This window comes from Eubalaena glacialis, chromosome 20 (genome assembly GCF_028564815.1).
Source record: "Eubalaena glacialis isolate mEubGla1 chromosome 20, mEubGla1.1.hap2.+ XY, whole genome shotgun sequence".
NCBI classification, from domain to species: domain Eukaryota; kingdom Metazoa; phylum Chordata; class Mammalia; order Artiodactyla; family Balaenidae; genus Eubalaena; species Eubalaena glacialis.
This window is the reverse complement of record NC_083735.1, coordinates 28,611,519-28,628,776: the sequence shown is the minus strand read 5'-3', so window position 1 is coordinate 28,628,776 and position 17,258 is coordinate 28,611,519. Positions and strand designations below refer to the sequence as shown.

At 40.0% G+C, this 17,258-nt stretch overlaps 1 protein-coding gene across 2 annotated transcripts in view; it reads right to left on the bottom strand.

The window, feature by feature from the left end:
- The window catches only part of UNC5D (unc-5 netrin receptor D), a 600,815-nt gene that overhangs the window by 245,118 nt on the left and 338,439 nt on the right, over positions 1 to 17,258 (bottom strand). For both annotated transcript variants that reach the window (XM_061177270.1, XM_061177271.1), the window contains exons 2-3: positions 16,069 to 16,287; positions 4,178 to 4,321 (exon numbers count right to left, since the gene is read on the bottom strand). In XM_061177270.1, coding sequence (XP_061033253.1) covers positions 4,178 to 4,321; positions 16,069 to 16,287 — 363 coding nt within the window. The remainder of the gene's footprint in view (positions 1 to 4,177; positions 4,322 to 16,068; positions 16,288 to 17,258) is intronic.

Below are 17,258 nucleotides of genomic sequence, written 5' to 3'. Positions count from 1 at the left end.
TTGACCACGTGGAGAAACTCAGTTTCTTCAGAAGCAGAATAGGAAAGCAATCACTGCTTTGCTCAAGGAAACGCTCAAAGGCACATGAACTTATCTTTCTATGATGGTTCTCAAACTCCCATTTAACAGAAAGCAATCAACACGGCTTGGTAGCAAGAGCACCCAGGGAAGGTGAATGGATGACTATAAGATCTGGTTCCATGTCTGCTGGGGGACCTCTGGTCAAGCCACCTACCCTTTCTGAATATCACTTTCTCAGCTATTAATGATGACATTGGAGCTATGGGTTAAATCCGTATTTCCCAAATAGTGCCTCCTAAAGGTGTTCTAAGGGTCTTGCTACTCAAAGTAGGGCCCACAACTGGCAGCATCAGCATCATCCGGGAACCCTTAGACGTGACAGAACCTCGGACCTGGGACTGGACATACCAAATCATTTTAACTGCATCATCTACATTTCAATCGGAACCCAGTTGATTTGCATACGTGTTAAAATTTGAGAAACACTGTTCCTGGCCAAGCTGTCCCAAAGATACCTGATCATAGACTCACCTGGATAACTTCATACACACACAGCTTCCCTGGTCCTTCCTCAGGTCTGGGGTAGAAGCCAGGAATCTGCATAGTTAACTGATACTCCAGGTGGGTCCATTTCAATAAAAATATGAGTGACATAAATAAAATAATTGTGTCTATACTGTTTCCCTTTAAAATCGAATGATCTCTAAGCGATACCATGCCAGCGAGCTTCCTGGTGTTTTTATAGAGATAAGCTAACATGATCATGACAAGACATCCCTCAGCTGATGGCCCAGATGCCATGAAGGTTTTGCCCACTGCAGTTTTGAAACTGTTAAATTCTTAATGGATCATTGGTTAAATGCAGTAAGCATAAGGAGCTCTGATGTTGAACTACAATAATTTAATGAATCATATAAAAATGATACTAATTTTGCAAAGTCCCCTCACGACAACTGTCAGACTCGTAAGCTACATTCATATATCAAAATCCTTATTTAGCACATGAAGATGTCTTTAGCACTTCAAAAACCAATCTTAAAAAGTAGAAATATCGTGACAATTATGTCCAATTTGGCTTTTCATTTATTGGGAATAAAAACTATCCTCATCTGCAATGTGTTATTTGCTGGGAAGTGCTTGCAAATAGCAGCGAGAAATCTCTTATTTCAATAAAACATGAAAGTTATACAAAAATAAGAAGTGGTGTTTTTCCCTCCTGCAAGCAAATCAAAAGAATTCCAAGCAAGGTCCTAAAGGCAGCTTTTCCCCTCCACTTTCGATGCCAATAAACATAGTTAAATTTCAGTGTACGTTTTAATGTATACTGGTCCCCAAGTCAAATTCAATATTTAATGACAAATTATGTCTTGACTTGCATAAACAATTTTAAATAAAGAATCTGTCACTTGCTACATAGAAAGAGATTAAAAATATATTGTAAATATTAGAGATTATATTAAGCTAACTGCATAATACAGGCTTTAAGGACATTTTTTTTTTTTAACTTAAAAATCACATCTTTATCATATTCAGATGTGCATATCATACATGAGAATGACAAAATGATTTTTTTAATCCCTGAAGAGATTTGCAAGATTAGTACCACAAAAGTATCAGCTGACTCTAAAAAAGCAGGAAGTGATAGAAAAGTGTTTTCCATTTTTTTTTTTTTTTTTTAATTTATTTATTTATTTATTTATTTTTGGCTGTGTTGGGTCTTCGTTTCTGTGCGAGGGCTTTCTCTAGTTGTGGCAAGCGGGGGCCACTCTTCATCGCGGTGCGCGGGCCTCTTACTATCGTGGCCTCTCTTGTTGCGGAGCACAGGCTCCAGACGCGCAGGCTCAGTAGCTGTGGCTCACGGGCCTAATCGCTCCGCGGCATGTGGGATCTTCCCAGACCAGGGCTCGAACCCGTGTCCCCTGCATTGGCAGGCAGACTCTCAACCACTGCACCACCAGGGAAGCCCTCCATTTTTTTTTAAAACATTCTGTGATCCTATCATACTTGGGAGAGTTGGATACCTAGGGCTGGCCTAGAATGGACTTTTAGAGTCTATATAGCCATGAGCCACAGAAGAATCACTAAGGCACTCGAAATGTAATTCAGTTCAATTAGTTTAAGTATTAACACACTTACTGGTGAATGATGCTCGGGCTACAGAGGATCAAGTATGTCATAAAATAATAGCTAATGATTGACAAGAGTTAACACCGTGTTAGGTGTGGTTTTAAACACTTTATAGTTATCAGTACTTCTGACTCTTCCAATAACTATGAAGTCAGCACTCTTTCATCATAATATGAAGACACAGAGATGAATCGATTGTCCACCATCACAACACTAAGTAGTGGATTTAGGACCTGGAAACCAACAGGACTTCAGTATCTAGGTTCTCAGCCACCAGGGTACACATTTATCAAACTGGAAACTCTAGGAGCAAAGGCACATGGCAGAGAAGTGAGGGTGAAACACAGAACATTAAAGTGTTTAGAAGGATGAAGTAGAGTGTTACACGATCAAAGCCTATGGGAAATTAACAAAATGGGTCTGAGCCATTCTTTGCCAAACTTTATAAGCAGGGGGAAAACCTCTGGAGGTTTCTAGCAGGCACGTGACAGTCAGGAATGAAGTGAGCAAGTATGGAGATGACAGAGATTGGAGACAGACAGATTAATGAGATGCTATTTATAGGAATTCATAGAATAGGTCATGTGGGGCTCAAAGAAGTAGAGGAAAAAGAGGAAGGGGAAAGTGACACTGAGAAGAAGGAAATCAAGGGAACTTGTGTTGAAATTCCCTACGCGGTTTTGCCTCTCCTTTCTTCAGGATCCAGAGGATAATCTGCCTCACCCTGACCAGGATCAAATACTGGGTTGGCCAAAAAGTTTGTTGAGGTTTATCCATAAGATGTTACAATACAATACCTCGGCTAGCCTAGGCGAGGCCATGCCAGAAGCACAAAGCTGGACTTGTTAAGGAAGAATAAAATCAAACACATTCCCTTTCTCAACTGATCTGTCAGAAAGTATTTGTGGGCTAAAATTAACTAAATAACAATAGGAAAAATATTTCCCATGGCTCTTACATCAAGAGCACAGCTTGCAAGGTCCTCCTTGGTCTCCTAGGACCCAGTCAACAGCCAAGAAAGAGCCTCCCAGATCACCAGGATAATGAAGGTGAAACGCATATGCTGACAAGGAGATTTCATTTCCCAAGAAACATAAATGTCTCTGCAAAGAGCAATTCACTCCTATTCTTAATCCCTAAAACATCAACATCTGCTACAAAGAATTCCTTGAGTCCTTAAATAAATCCCCCTTGTCCCTATTCTTCAGGGCACTCTCAAAAGCAGCATTAAAAAAAAAAGAAAACAATAACCATCTTTGCCCTCCATCTCTTTGTTGGGGGAGGGGTAACACTCCTGGGCTCACAAAGGAGATTTTATGGGGACCCATGGGGTGGGTAAGATACATTTAAGGAGGAGAAAGGAAGTTGGTGTATTTCTAAACATGCTTGAGATAATAAAAACGCTGATGCTGAAACATGATAAAGAAATCTTAGACTCTCCTGAAAGGCAATCTTCTTTCTTTTTTTTTTTTTTCCTCAAGCGTCTTTTTTTTTTTTTCAGTCCTACTTGGGTCAAAAAAATGCAGTTTTAAAGCCCATTTCCATGTTTTAAGATTCAGAGGAAAGAGGTTTAACAGGAGGCTATAAAACTCCCTTAATCTTTAATGTCTTATTTTCACAGATTTGCTGGCAAAGTACAGTAAACAGTCATAGCTCAACTTTTCTCATCAACGCCCCTTGAACTGTGTCATTCATGATGAACAGCAGAATCCATTTGCGTGGGTTTTGTTTTTTCTTTTTCGGAAACCATTTTTCCTGGTATTGTGGAGGCACCTGCATTCTGGCAACCTAGGCAGAATCTCTTTAGCCCAACTGATTTGCTGATTGTCTTCTAGGGGAAATTATCAAACGTTTAAAATACAATTTTAAAAGAGTGAATTGAGCAGAGGTGGAGACAGTTCTGATGGTGTCTTGCTATCCTCTCTTCCCTGTTCTGCAGAAGCACCTGGCCTGTCCAAATGCTCTTCGGCTCTATGCAAGGCTAGTCTGTGCTCCTACAGGACAAGAGGGTCACCCAGAATATACTCACAGGCTATGCGCACGGAGGCCTTCCTGCTCTTGGAGGTCCCCAGGTGGCTCCACGCCACGCACTGGCACCAATAGTCCTCGGGCCCATGGAAGTCTTCTACCTGCTGCCTGGTGACGTTGATAAACACCTCCCGGACCTTCAAGCCTGCAGAGGAGATAGAACCAATCCACTGAGGCTGGTGTATTTCTCAAACGGAAAGTTAAGGCCAGCCCAACCTCTTCCTGTTAATGAAACCATTCTGGTTTTAATCAAGGTGAAGTTTTCATTACTTTGACAATAATATATTACTGCTAATTAAATTCCAACGGCTGAGTAGGCTGGAAAGGACAGGTGTAAAGTATCATCAGCCAATGTGGTTCCCATACAATAGAATCATTTTCACAGTACCCTGACACCATGCTTTCTCTGTCTTCTTTTTTAGCTCTTATATTTTTTTGTTCTTTGTTTTTTCTTAAATTTTTATTGGAGTATAGTTGATTTACAATGTTGTGTTAGTTTCTGCTGTACAGCAAAGTGAATCAGGTATACATATACATACATCCACTCTTTTTAAAATTCGTTTCCCATATAGGTCATTACAGAGTACGGAGAAGAGTTCCCTGTGCTCTACAGTAGGTCCTCATTAGTTATCTATTTATATAGAGTAGCGTGTATATGTCAATCCCCATCTCCCAATTTATCCCTCCCCACCGCTTCCCCCCTCTTTGTCTTTCTTGGTGTAAAATCTACCATGAAGAAAGTAGCACCAAATTAATTTCTGGGATTCTAGAGGCTAAACAGTCCTCAACAAACCAACCCCAGGGACATAGTTCCAAGTGCTTCGAAGTGCTCCCACCCCTGGGTATGGCAGCAGGAGAGGGTCACTCTAGACGCGTGGCTTAGAATAACGAGAGGACAGCAAACATGCATGGGACGGGTGAACGGCTGAGAATCCAAGGAAAAGCCAAAAACTCCAGACAACAAATGGGATGCAGACAAGTTGAACTAAGTTGGTCTTGAAGCCTTGAAAACCCAGGAAGGTCTCTGGAGCAAGAGAATGAGGAGGTGAAGAAAAGAGAGGCTTTCACAGAAAGAGGGGTTAAGGCTACATCTGGGAAATGAGATAAAAAATGACAAGGTCAAGGTCTTCGTTTAATTACTGTATCTTTGCATTCCCATCTAATAGTTAAAAAAATTGCCTGGTGTTTCTTACTGAGGAGTTTGAGTTTCTTCCAAACCTCCAGCCATGGACTATCAGCCTTTCTTTCTTTGGGAAGGATAGCCACCTCACATAAAGTGCCAAGGAGGAAAGGACGCCCTCCTCACCAGCACCAGTTAAATCACCACAAACAGGGGAGCAGCCTTTATAATCAGCATGCTCTCTCCAGCTAATGGGCACCTGCCGAGGCTGTGCCCTGCCCTGAGACAGGCAGCATGGGAGAAGGAGGCGATGCTTACTGAACTCCACTAAGTGCCCAGCATCATGATAAGCCTTTAGCCTATTCACTCTTTACATTTCCGCAGTGCCCTGACGTAGCAGAGGCTACTGTATCCCCACTTTACAGAAAAGAGAACTCACTTAGAGAGTCATTTGTCAATAATCACACAGCCTGTAAATGCAAGATCCAGGGTTTGAAGCTAGATCTGTTTTACACCCAAACCAGCACTTTGCACAGGTCCCTCATAAAAATTCGACTCTGTCCTCGTACTTTAGGTACTTACACATAATTATGGAAATAAGACTAATGCATGGAACATTTAAGGAAAAATTAGGTGCATAAGTATGGTTTTTCCATTACGTTCAAAAGGAATTCAGGGGACAGAACCACCAGTATAGTCAAAAGGAGCCAGGGACTCTTGGTGGAGGAGGTGGAATGTGATTATATCCTGGGTGCTGGTAGGATTTAAAGAACGGAGGTGGATTAGTCAGGCTGGGGAAACATTCCCCTCTACCCAATCAATAACATGTTATTTATAGTGTGTGATGAGAGTTTTATGGCCACATCAATCACCATGTACACAATCTGAGTTAGACTTTCTAAATTTGTAGGAGGTACCGCATACAGAAAATCATCTTGATGACAGTTGACAATTCACATTTCTTCTGTTTCTGCAGAATGCAGAAGCATGCCTTTTACCTGTCAGAGACGTAAGAGTCCTGAAAGTCATCTTCCTGTGTCGAATAGGAAAGAAGCCTTAGAGGGGTTTTTATTGTTATTGTTGTGGCTGCTTTTTTAAATTTGCACTTAAATAAAAGAGGGAATGAGAGGACCAGGAGAAGGAGGAGCTGGCAGGTGAAGGGAAAGGGAAAAGGAAGTAAGATTACAAAAAAGTTTGTGAGGACAGAAAGCAGACTGGAGCGTGACACCCATATTGGACATTTTAAAGGCTGCATTTAGGCTGCATAAACAAAAATAAGGAACTAGGCTGTAGACAAGAGAACTTGGTTTATATTTCACAGCTTTGATTTGAGACAAATGGTGGATAATCTACTTTGAAAAGTGCAAGAGAGGAGAGAAAACCCTAAATCAGCACATCCAGGTTCCAGGTGGAGTAACTTTGATATGTCTGAGCTCCCCTGTCATGTGATGGGGAGACCTATGAAGCAAAATACGCCAATCATGTGGGAATCAGGTCTCACTGAAGAAGCATGATAAGCTTAGAAGGTCAGAAATGTGTTCAAGGTAATGTGGAATTTATATATATATATACACGTACACACACAACTTATACATGTGTGTATATATGTGTATATATATGTGTGTGTGTGTGTATATATATATATTATTTTTTTACTTTCTCCATCTTATAATATCTAAACCCATCAGCTTTCTCTAGGCTGCAAATGAAGATAAATACCATCTCAAAATGGTTCAAGATCATCATATTTATAAAGCAGAGAGTTCCCCATCCAAACCTTAAAATGTGCTATGATTTAATCTAGGCATCACGGTGTTTTAGGGGCACCTGGGGCCTGCTTTAACGAGCTAAGGTAAGACACTCAAACAGAAATGCGCATCATGAAAGAATAAGTTTACACTCACAGATCCCTAGAAACAAGAAGCAAAGCACCCAGGGCCATACGGGGAAGCACCAGGGTCAGGAGGCAGAGGGGGCAGGGGGGAATGTGGGCAAGAGCCTTTATTGTGGTTTCCACGGGAAGGGATCAGAGAGGCAGGGTAAAAAGATTTAGAGTTGGCAAGTTTGCATCATTTCAGTGGGCTCCGGGACAGAAAAGCTGTCCCTACTTGTCTGGTACTGGGTTAAGGCGGGGGGATATGGGTCAGCGGTATAAGAGCTTGATAAAAGAAGTGGTTGGGGATAAAGCTCTGGATCGGTTGGTTTGCATATGAAAGGCATGCTCTTGGGCCAGCTGTTTGCTGTCTCTAGGAATTAGCCAGCTCTGGGCAGGGCAGTCCCTCCAGGGTCAGCAAGATCTTAAGATGTCAGAGCATCAAATAGAAAAACTTGAAAACATGGTTATTACACATGGACAACCACACAATTGTTTTGGAAAGCGTAACAGTAGGCCACAGACCCCCACCATGAAGGTCAAAATTGATCTCACCCCATTCATGTCAGGAAGTCTGGCAACCTCTCATTCAGACTAAACACAGCTGAAAGGAAAATATTGAAGTCACGATTTCAGCATGACGATGGCTCAGTCTCAAGTCCCTCACAGAGGTTCCCCATGGGTTTGGAGAAGCAGAATGAATATCAACCAAGTATTATCCAAACACAGTATATTTTGCTTCAGGTAGCATCAGCGTATCAGGTTTCTTTAAAGGGCCACAAGTGACTTCACTACCCCCCCGCCACCGCCATCCCCACCCCCCCAAAAAAAGTATAGTGTCTCTCTGGATTAGGCCTTTTTCTTCTAATGTGAGGTCTTTAGCCTTGTCAAACCATCCTCCCTAGGAAAACCTTTGGGAAATCATAAATATTTTGTCTCTATTATACTTTTCTCCACTATAACAAATAACTATTGATTAAAATAAAAATTTTAAATAGTATATTCTCTTGCAAATCTTCACTATTGCTCTCTCTAGTGATGTATTATATATATGCATAAATATATATATATACATGTAAAAATGTATGTTTGTGTGTATATATACACACACACACACGAGAAACCACACCTGAGAAACATCCATTTAAAACGGCTCTATTTCAGGACACCTCCATCCACCCTCCTGCACCGAAGTTCATCCAACAGTGTTACAGAGATAACCATCTATTTCTCCATCTCAAGAGATGGCAGCTAACTTATTCATAGGAAATGCTGCAGGGGAACAAAAATCCCAGGCAAATAGAAGATGGCATCTCATAAATAAGACTAGCATTGTACCTGATAACTTGTGTAACTAATAGGCACGGAAAAGTCCAACCCTTTAAATTATTGTGTGATTATAACTATCAGCCTTTGTTATGGAGGAGAGTCCTACAGAAGATAAAAATATGACTATGGAACTGAAATGCTAATAAGCTTTCTACGCTGTGGATGGTTGAGTTGTAGAGAGACGAATGTTGGCAACGGATGAATAATTGCTCTGCATGTACTAAACATAACAGAGCAGCACAGAACTTCATCATTTGTCAGCTTTATTTGTTTAAATGAGAAAAATGCTGACAGCAGTTATTGCTATAATCCCCTTATTTATCAGATAGGAAACACTCGTTACTCTTAGCAGGTCTAATCCTGTTGGGAGAATAAAAGGGAATTTTCAAACTAATTGAAGGTATATGCTTCACTGTTCAAAGAAGAGAAATATGGAAGAGAGGAGGAAAGAAATGGAGAGAGAAAAAGGATGAAAATTACTTATTTCTGGTCGACTTCTAATAAAAGGGCTCTAGTCCTAACTTATTCTGTAGAAAAGAAAAGAGTTCTGGAATAGAACTTAATATTCAGCACCATGCCAACTGCAAAGAGTGCCTACTAACAGCTGTCCCCCTGCCTTTGATCCACTGCTTATTATCACACTTCTACGAAGCTCATCAGGAGCATCCTGCTGTGGTTATTGCTGCCAACCAGTTCTCAGATGCACCACTCATCACAACTTGATGTCCAATCTTTGGAAGTTCTCTGTAGTAGGATACTCGGCTTACTAAAGTAAATAACTGGATTCAAGAAAAAAGATGAGTATCCCTCTTCCTCCTGTTGTATTCCCAAACCACACCAAAGCAGTAAGAGGCTAGCAGACTAGGCTTTGGTGAATTGTTTTCTCACCCTAATCGCTGTGCCTGTCTCCTTGGACCATTTTAGCCCAGTGTTATACCTACTCCGTGCCTGGTTTTTTTTTGCACTGTGATGTTTCATGATTGGGGATTAACCCAGAGAATGAGTCTATGTAATTAGCTTCCACAGACAAAGCCCCAAAGAACTATTCTAATACAACTTCATGAGTAGCATGGGGCCTTGCTCAATTTGGGGAGAGAGAAAAAAAATCAAACAGCCCATGAAAAGCAACCATCTCCTATTCAAGAGCCTTCTCTAATAGACCGTCGTCTCCTTAGGTATCTCAGTACCTCTGATGCCTGGATTTGGCTCTGAGATAGCCCCACCTTACTCCACTGTTTCCTAAGAAGACGGAAAACAGTCCACTCAGCTGGAAGAAGTGAGTCCACCACTTACATAAGGAGATGTTTTTCATTTGTCTCTTACTAGCCCAGGTTTAGAGCCTAGAAAATAGGCTTGAACAATAAGTTCCCCCATATTTTGAATAACATATTATCATTACTGATTAATTATTATACCATTTGTATGGCCCTTTACTTTTATTAATGTCATCACATACATTATCTTATTTCATCTTAAAACCATGCTATTATTATTCTTATTATTATAATTATTATTTTGCTGCAGGTTCCATATCATAGGAAATAGATCAAAGATGTCATACAGTTTACAACGTATATTATTTTCAAAAAGTTGTACTGAGTGCCTCATATGTGCTTGCCATTTTGCCAGGTGTTGAAGATACTGTGACAAAGTAAATGATCAAGATTCCTGTCCTCAAGGAGCTTGCAGGCTAGATGAGGAGACACTTCAACCTGTCCCAATGTGATGTGACAGTTGCTATGACAGAAGCACAGACTGCTACAAGATCACACAAGAGAGGCTTCTAACCTCTCCACAGCATCACCAAAAGCTTCTGGGAATGGCTGCCATCCTACCTATGACTTGAAGGCTCCGTCCTCACCCAATATTTAGCTCAGTGTCTAGGGCAAGGCTCTGGTAAAGATACATGAATCTGATCCATATTTGGAGTTTTAAAACTTTGAGATACAAGAAACCTTTTCAGGGAACTGTGCCTCCATTTCTTGGGGGAGCTTAGATGTCTTCAAGCCAACATGCTACTGAAAGTAGCAAATTAAATGTAGATAATTAAAAGGCAGAACCATATTTCATTTTACTGGCAGATACTTAATTAGGGCTAAATGTCTTTTGCCACTTCATCCTAGCAACAAGATTAAAATGTATTTTGATAAAAAAAAAAAAATAGTCCTCCTTTGAAAGTGCACAATGCCTGATGAATACTCTTTAGTTTCCCCTGGATAATAACCGCTCCACATATTCCTCAGAAGCACTGCAAGTTCAGTCTTAAGTACAGAAACTAAGAACACACCCAAGCTCTCCAGTTTCGTCCTCACCGGAGATTAAAATTAATCAGCACAGAGATGTCTGGCAGAGGAAAACAAATTAACTCGGCAGTGTTGTCTGATAACAGAGAGAAGGGCAACTCAAAAGGCAGAAGTGGAGAGGGGAGGGTTAGTTAGAGGACAGCATCCCCTGAATGACTCACTCAGACCTCATACTCACAACTTGTGGGAACCACACTCATGATTTCCAACCTGGCTGCCCCAATCAATGGCTTTCCATTCCTGCAGTCACTAAAACTACTTCCTGTTAGTAGATCATCCCCTGAGATCAGGGCATACATCCTACCAATTCTATCTCCCATGGCGACACCAGGGGCTCTGAGAATAACAAAGGCGAAATGTAAACTGAGGGAGTGAACCACAGGCAAATAAAATGTCATTCTATGAAAGACAATGATTTACCTGTTAATAGTACTAGCCCCTTTATCTTTTTGGAACTGTAAAAGTTCATAATTTTCTCTTTGTTTTTGGAAGCATAATCACCAGCCACTTACCCCATTTAAAAAACAATTGCAGTTTTACATTTATCATTTTGAAGGCTAACCTTGAGAGCATAACTTGCTATACACCAGACCCTGAGCAAGGTATGTCATGTATATTAGGTTCTACGACCCCTGCTATAGTTCCATGGGGTAGATATACTTGTAACTGCCATTTTATACGTGGGAAAACCGAGGTGAAAGGATGCTAAGGAACGTATCTACCTTAAAAAGTCTGTAAATGGAGAGCCAGATCTCAAAAACGGAGGTATCATCTTGCACTAATATCCATGCTCTTCACCACCAGACCATCTTTTTTTTAATATCCTTATAATTCCCACTTCAAATTAGAAAAAAAAAAACATTTAAAATGTTGTATGACCAAAAAAGACTATAAAAAAGTCCAAAGACACTCTTCAAGAGTTTAGGGTTTAGAACAAATCTCTGGCCAATATCAGGAAGTTACTAAATTGCATAAAATGGTTAGCTGCCTTCTATCTCTGCTATGAATGAAATGATAGTAAACGGTCTCTACCTTTTTGTAGGAAAGGCTTAAATTAGACACAAGGTCTTCATGCTCTGTCACAAGTTTTTGGAAGGAATTCATATTTTCCTGAAAACCTTTTTAGAATATGTCAGTCCTCTCTGAGCAGCAGTGATGAACAGTATGAAATCTGGGGTGGGGTCGGAGAATGTTTCTATAGTTGTGGGTTTCAAACCCACAAACTGTCAATGGAACACTTCAGAGATGGATTACTGCTGTGTTCTGCGGTCTCAAATATATGCTTCCCAAATGCACCTTGGTGATTTGTGAATCTTTGAAGGTACCTTCAAATTAATGGTTTTCTGGAGGATACTATATTCACATCCCCATCACCAGCAGAGCAAAGTTCTTAGATACAAACTTTAAAGATTTAATACATTTTTTATTCTACCCTTCTCCCTTTTCTCAACACAATCCATTAACCTTTTCTTCCCAGAGAGTGACTCCAGTTGTTTAAGGAAATCACAGACAATGAAATCCCTGAAATGATATTCTTTAAGAAGAAAAATTAGTTTACTGGAGTCGAGACTTTTCCCATAACACATTGAAATAAGCATTATTTCACTCATTAGACTTCGGTATCTCCAAGGTAGAATAAAAACCATGGAGGCTTGTTAATAAGGGAACTCCATTTTTATTGAACAGTGAAGAAGTGGTTTAGCTTATTGATAACTCAAGCTTCCCACAGGCTACATTATCCTGATTGTCAAGGATGGGTTTTGCTGGTTGTTGCTGTTTTTCTCTGTGTGTGTGTGCGTGTGTGTGTGTGTGTGTGTGCGCGCGCGTTTGTGCATTACTGAACAATCCACCCCTTTCTCAGGGGCATGATTCCTGAATTGGGATTGCCTCTCAACTCCAGATGTTAACAGAGGAAAAATACAAGGAAGAAGGCTTCCCATATTTCCAAATGAAATGAGGCAGAACAAATGAAAGGGGATCGCTCGGCTTGTGCAGAGAACTAAAAGTGTACATTACTAAGAGGTATAGCCATGTCTGTGCAAACACAGTAACTCACGTCAAATAAATTGTGCTTTCTGCAGGAAAGAGCTCTAGCTCTGGGTTTTCCAAGCTAAATTGCATGAAAACATACAATCCTTTTTCTTCTTATTTGAACTGTTAGATGACGGGGCCAAATTGCCAGAAAGACCAAAGGCAGTTTGCAGCCTTTAACAACTGAAAGGACTTATTGTTCCAATTTGGAAATACAAAAGATTCTGTGTCGACTCCCAACACTCCCAGGTCCTATGTATTTCCCATTAGTTCTGTGAAGAAAGAAAACCTGTAAGTAAAAAGAATCAAAGTTCCCTAGGATTTTAGAAATAGAGGCCATGTTGGCCAAAGATATTGAAGCAGTTACTTTCAACTTCTTAAAAGAGCATGGAACATTCTCTACCTCTGGTCAAACGTGGTCCCATTATCCTTGGTCTCTCGGTATCATTCACTCCCCACTGGAATGGCAGGAATTATTTTTCAGACCCCATCAAAAGCCATTAAGGCTGTAAAGGTAGTCAATCCCTACGGCTCCAGCTCCACGCTGAAGAACCCAGGGGAAGTAATGCATCTATTTTTCAATACCTGAGGCCATTTCGTTTCCAACCTTAATTACACTTATGCATTAGTTTTGGGTCTAATATCTCCACTCATCTTGCTCCAGTTTCCACTTTTCCACTATTACTACAGAGCTTAGGAAACATAATTGCAGTGTGTGGTAGACAGTGATTTTCATTAACCACACAGAAGAAAAACAGTTTTAGGGAGAGACATTTCTTTCCTATTGATTCAGTCAAAATGACTTGGAAGAAACGGTTGTGCTTATTAAATTCTTTTCCAAAAGGTAGCTGTTAAAATTCTTTCTCAACAGCTTATTTTTTAAATCGGTGTATAATCTCTTCAGATTTTGTCGTTTATGATTTTTTTTGTTCTTCCCAGTTCCTTTGAAATTTGTGACTTTTATTGGTCTTATTTTATTTTTTTACAGGAAGCAAAGAGGGGAGTCTTTTACATGGAGGCAGAGAATGTAATCAACGCTGCTATCTGCAAGACATGGAGTTGCCCAGCAATGCTAAGGGAATTAAAAGGGAGAAGCAATAACAAAACAGAATGTTGTGAAATTACAAGAGGGTAGAGTGTTAAATTGGCCTGCAATACTTATCAAGAGGTCTTTAAATGAGAACGGATATAGGATTTTCTAGCAGTGGTATAAAAAAATAGTTGATCATTTTTCAATGTTCTTCCTATCTTTTATTTGGAGCAGTTTACCCTAAGGGGTTCTGCTATTTTAAGTTCATTACTGGGCAAAATCTAGGGCAGCAATGTCTGAGGATAAAACACACAGCCCCAAACAATGATCTTAGACTTTTCTCCTTGCTAATGTGATTACTAATATTAACTGCATTACCCTTTTGCTTCTGTTAAAAGATTAGTTTTTATTTCTCCATTCATTCATTTATTCATTCAGCTATTAAGTCTGATTTGTTGAAGTTTCTCACATCAGATATCTAGCTCTTATTTCTGTGGCCATTGCTCGAGAAGCAGACCTTACTTTCTCAACTGAATTATCCCAGTCTCCTAACTTCCCCATTCCTACTTCTCCTTACCATTCCAAAGGCTTCTGCTAGATTCATCTTCTGAAGCATAACTTCAAAGCCACTGCATTCCCGTGTGTCGATATAATCAATCCCCACCATTAGCAAAATATCCATAAAATTAATTAAAAGACTCCTTGCTCTGATATTTGAGGTCTTTTATGCCACTGATGGAGCTGTTTTCCAGCTATCAGCTGCTGTCTCCTACATCTATTTCATATTTCAACCAAACCAAGCTGAGTGGAACATACACTCAGCTTTCTTTCATTTGCTAATGTTGACCTTTCAATTGCTAATGTTGGCCACTGAGACGCCTCACTCCCCCATAGGGTTTAGCATCAATCATGCCTAATTGAATTATATATTCACCAATGTCCCTTTCAAATACTATAGCTTCCACACCTTTCCTGAGAGTCCTAGTTGGACATGATTTTTTGTAAAATCCTCCCTAGCGCCATCTACCTCTCTTCAGACATTTATCATAACTTCATTTGTACTGCACTTACAGGTGTATTGGTCTTATACCTATTAGTTGCTATGAAGGTCTAGAGATCAGTGTTTGCCTCCTACCCTTCTTGGAATACTCTGAAAGGCCTAGCCTAGTGTATTAAACAGCACTGGCATATAGTTAATAAATTAAGCCATCTTGAAACTTCTTAATTATACTCAGGCTTTTTGACTTATTCAAAATCTGACATCTAGTGAATAAGTTCAGAACTAATAAAATCAATAATCTAGGGTGACACCAGATTGGATTTAGGATGACGCTAAATTTTCAGTTAGTCTGAGGAGACAAAGTTCAAAAGCATATACTCTTTCTGTTATATGTTAAAATATAAAAGTTATAAATTTTTAAAGTTGAGTCATATGATCTTACTTTCAGATCCAGCACAAGCCCATAGTTTACTTAATTTCTTTGAGCCTCAGTTTCCTTATCTATAAGAAGGCAGTGACAGCATTATTTACCCCAGAGAGCTATTGAAAAGACAGTAAGATAATGTCTATCAAATGCTTAGCTAAGGCCTGGTATATAGTAAGTGCTCAACAAACGTTAGCTAGTATGATCACTATTCTCATCATAACTCCTCATCAGCCAAATTAGCCAAGCCAATAAATATAGTCCTGAAATTCTTTTATACTGGAGATCCTATCCAAATTTGGTCTTCTAATTTGGGCTCTATCATTACACAGTAATCAGAAGAACTTAAAGACGACACAGAAACCACCAACTGTGGAGAATGAAGCACACAAAAATAATATCCAGGAGGAAAGATTAGAGAAACTGAATTTATGCTGCTTAAAAAGGCGTTTGGTGAAAAATTTATGTCTTGAAAAAGTATTTAGAATTCAGAAAAATGAAAACGGTGAATGCTGGTTTTATTTCCAGTGAGAATATTAACTTCCATACAAAATTAGATCTTAAAGTTATATAGAGCAGGAAAATAAACTCTACCATATTGGAGTACACTAGGCAAGGGAGCTGTGGAGTCATTTAAAGATGTGACTGTACGTGATATTCCAAAGATGATGTTACTATAACCTCATTCAAATGAGGTAATGGGGGTGGCTTAAGCAGTCATATTAACAATGTGAGAATCTGAGAAGCTACCGTAGGTGGTTCTGATTGCTTCCCGTTCTTACCTGAACTCTCGTCCAGACTCTCCTCAGAGACATGCTCATTTTGATGGACCCACTCGCCATTGCATTTGAAGAATATCTGCATGGCTGGCCTTGCTTTGCACCTCAGTGCAATGGGGTTGCTCTTGATGATATAAGCATCGCCTGGCTCCTCTATGAAATGAGGCAGTGTCCCAGGAGCTGATGGGATGGATTCAGGGAGGACTTCACCATTGTCAGTTCCTGTGAAATTGAAGAAGATATTAGAACACAGTCTACAATGGCAGCACATACATCAGGCCAAAAAGAACAACCTGCTTTAATAATCTGTGCTGGAAAACTTTGCATCCTAACACAGCATGCTTGTAAGGCCCGTGCAGATGAATTATCTTCTAGAGATTGAATTAGCATGATATGGTACCTTTAGACAGACACACATTCAGTATTACTGGACGAGTGAAAACAATGAATAGGAGACCCCCTCAAACTACAGTTTTGAATCTGCCTTTGCTGAAAGACCTGAGATAAACATCTGTGGGGTGACAGGCTAAATCTTAAGATTCAGTCTGGTGAAGTGTTCAATGAGGGGCCCAAGCTGCCTCAAAACTTTGAAATAATGGAGGGAATAGATTTGGTTTTCCCATAAATGAGTGTAAATAATGGTGACGTTGGTGGAGGATGGTCGATCATAAGACATGTCCAAAAGATTCCAAACTGTCCACTTTCTTTACCTATGAAACTTTGGAGATTGTCTGGTATTCTACCTTGGATAGCATTTCTTCCCAAAATTTACTAAACCTTCTAAAAGGAATACACATTTCTTCTGCTTGTCTTTGACCATCATTCTTTACGCCCAGCACTCCTGACCCCAAAAGCTACCTCACTTTTAAGGCTAAGAACTAAAACAAATCACTACAAGCTATAAGCTTTTAGTTTAATATCTATAGTTACATCTGTTCAAAGGGAAACAGATGTGAGTGTCCCCAAGTATAGGGAACTGATGAGTGGAGAGAAACAATATGAAAAGGAAAAAGCGTAAGCCAAGACTTTGCTTCATTGTCTCTTCACTCCACTTAGCAAGGACTTAAGTCCCAGGAAACTAGCACAAAGTCAAGGGAAGAAAGACGTAACTGCTGAGCAATGTGGAGCATAGCCAAGAGAAACCCTCTCTTGTGCCTTCCCATGGCCATTCCAGAGAAAGAACAAAGCAAGCA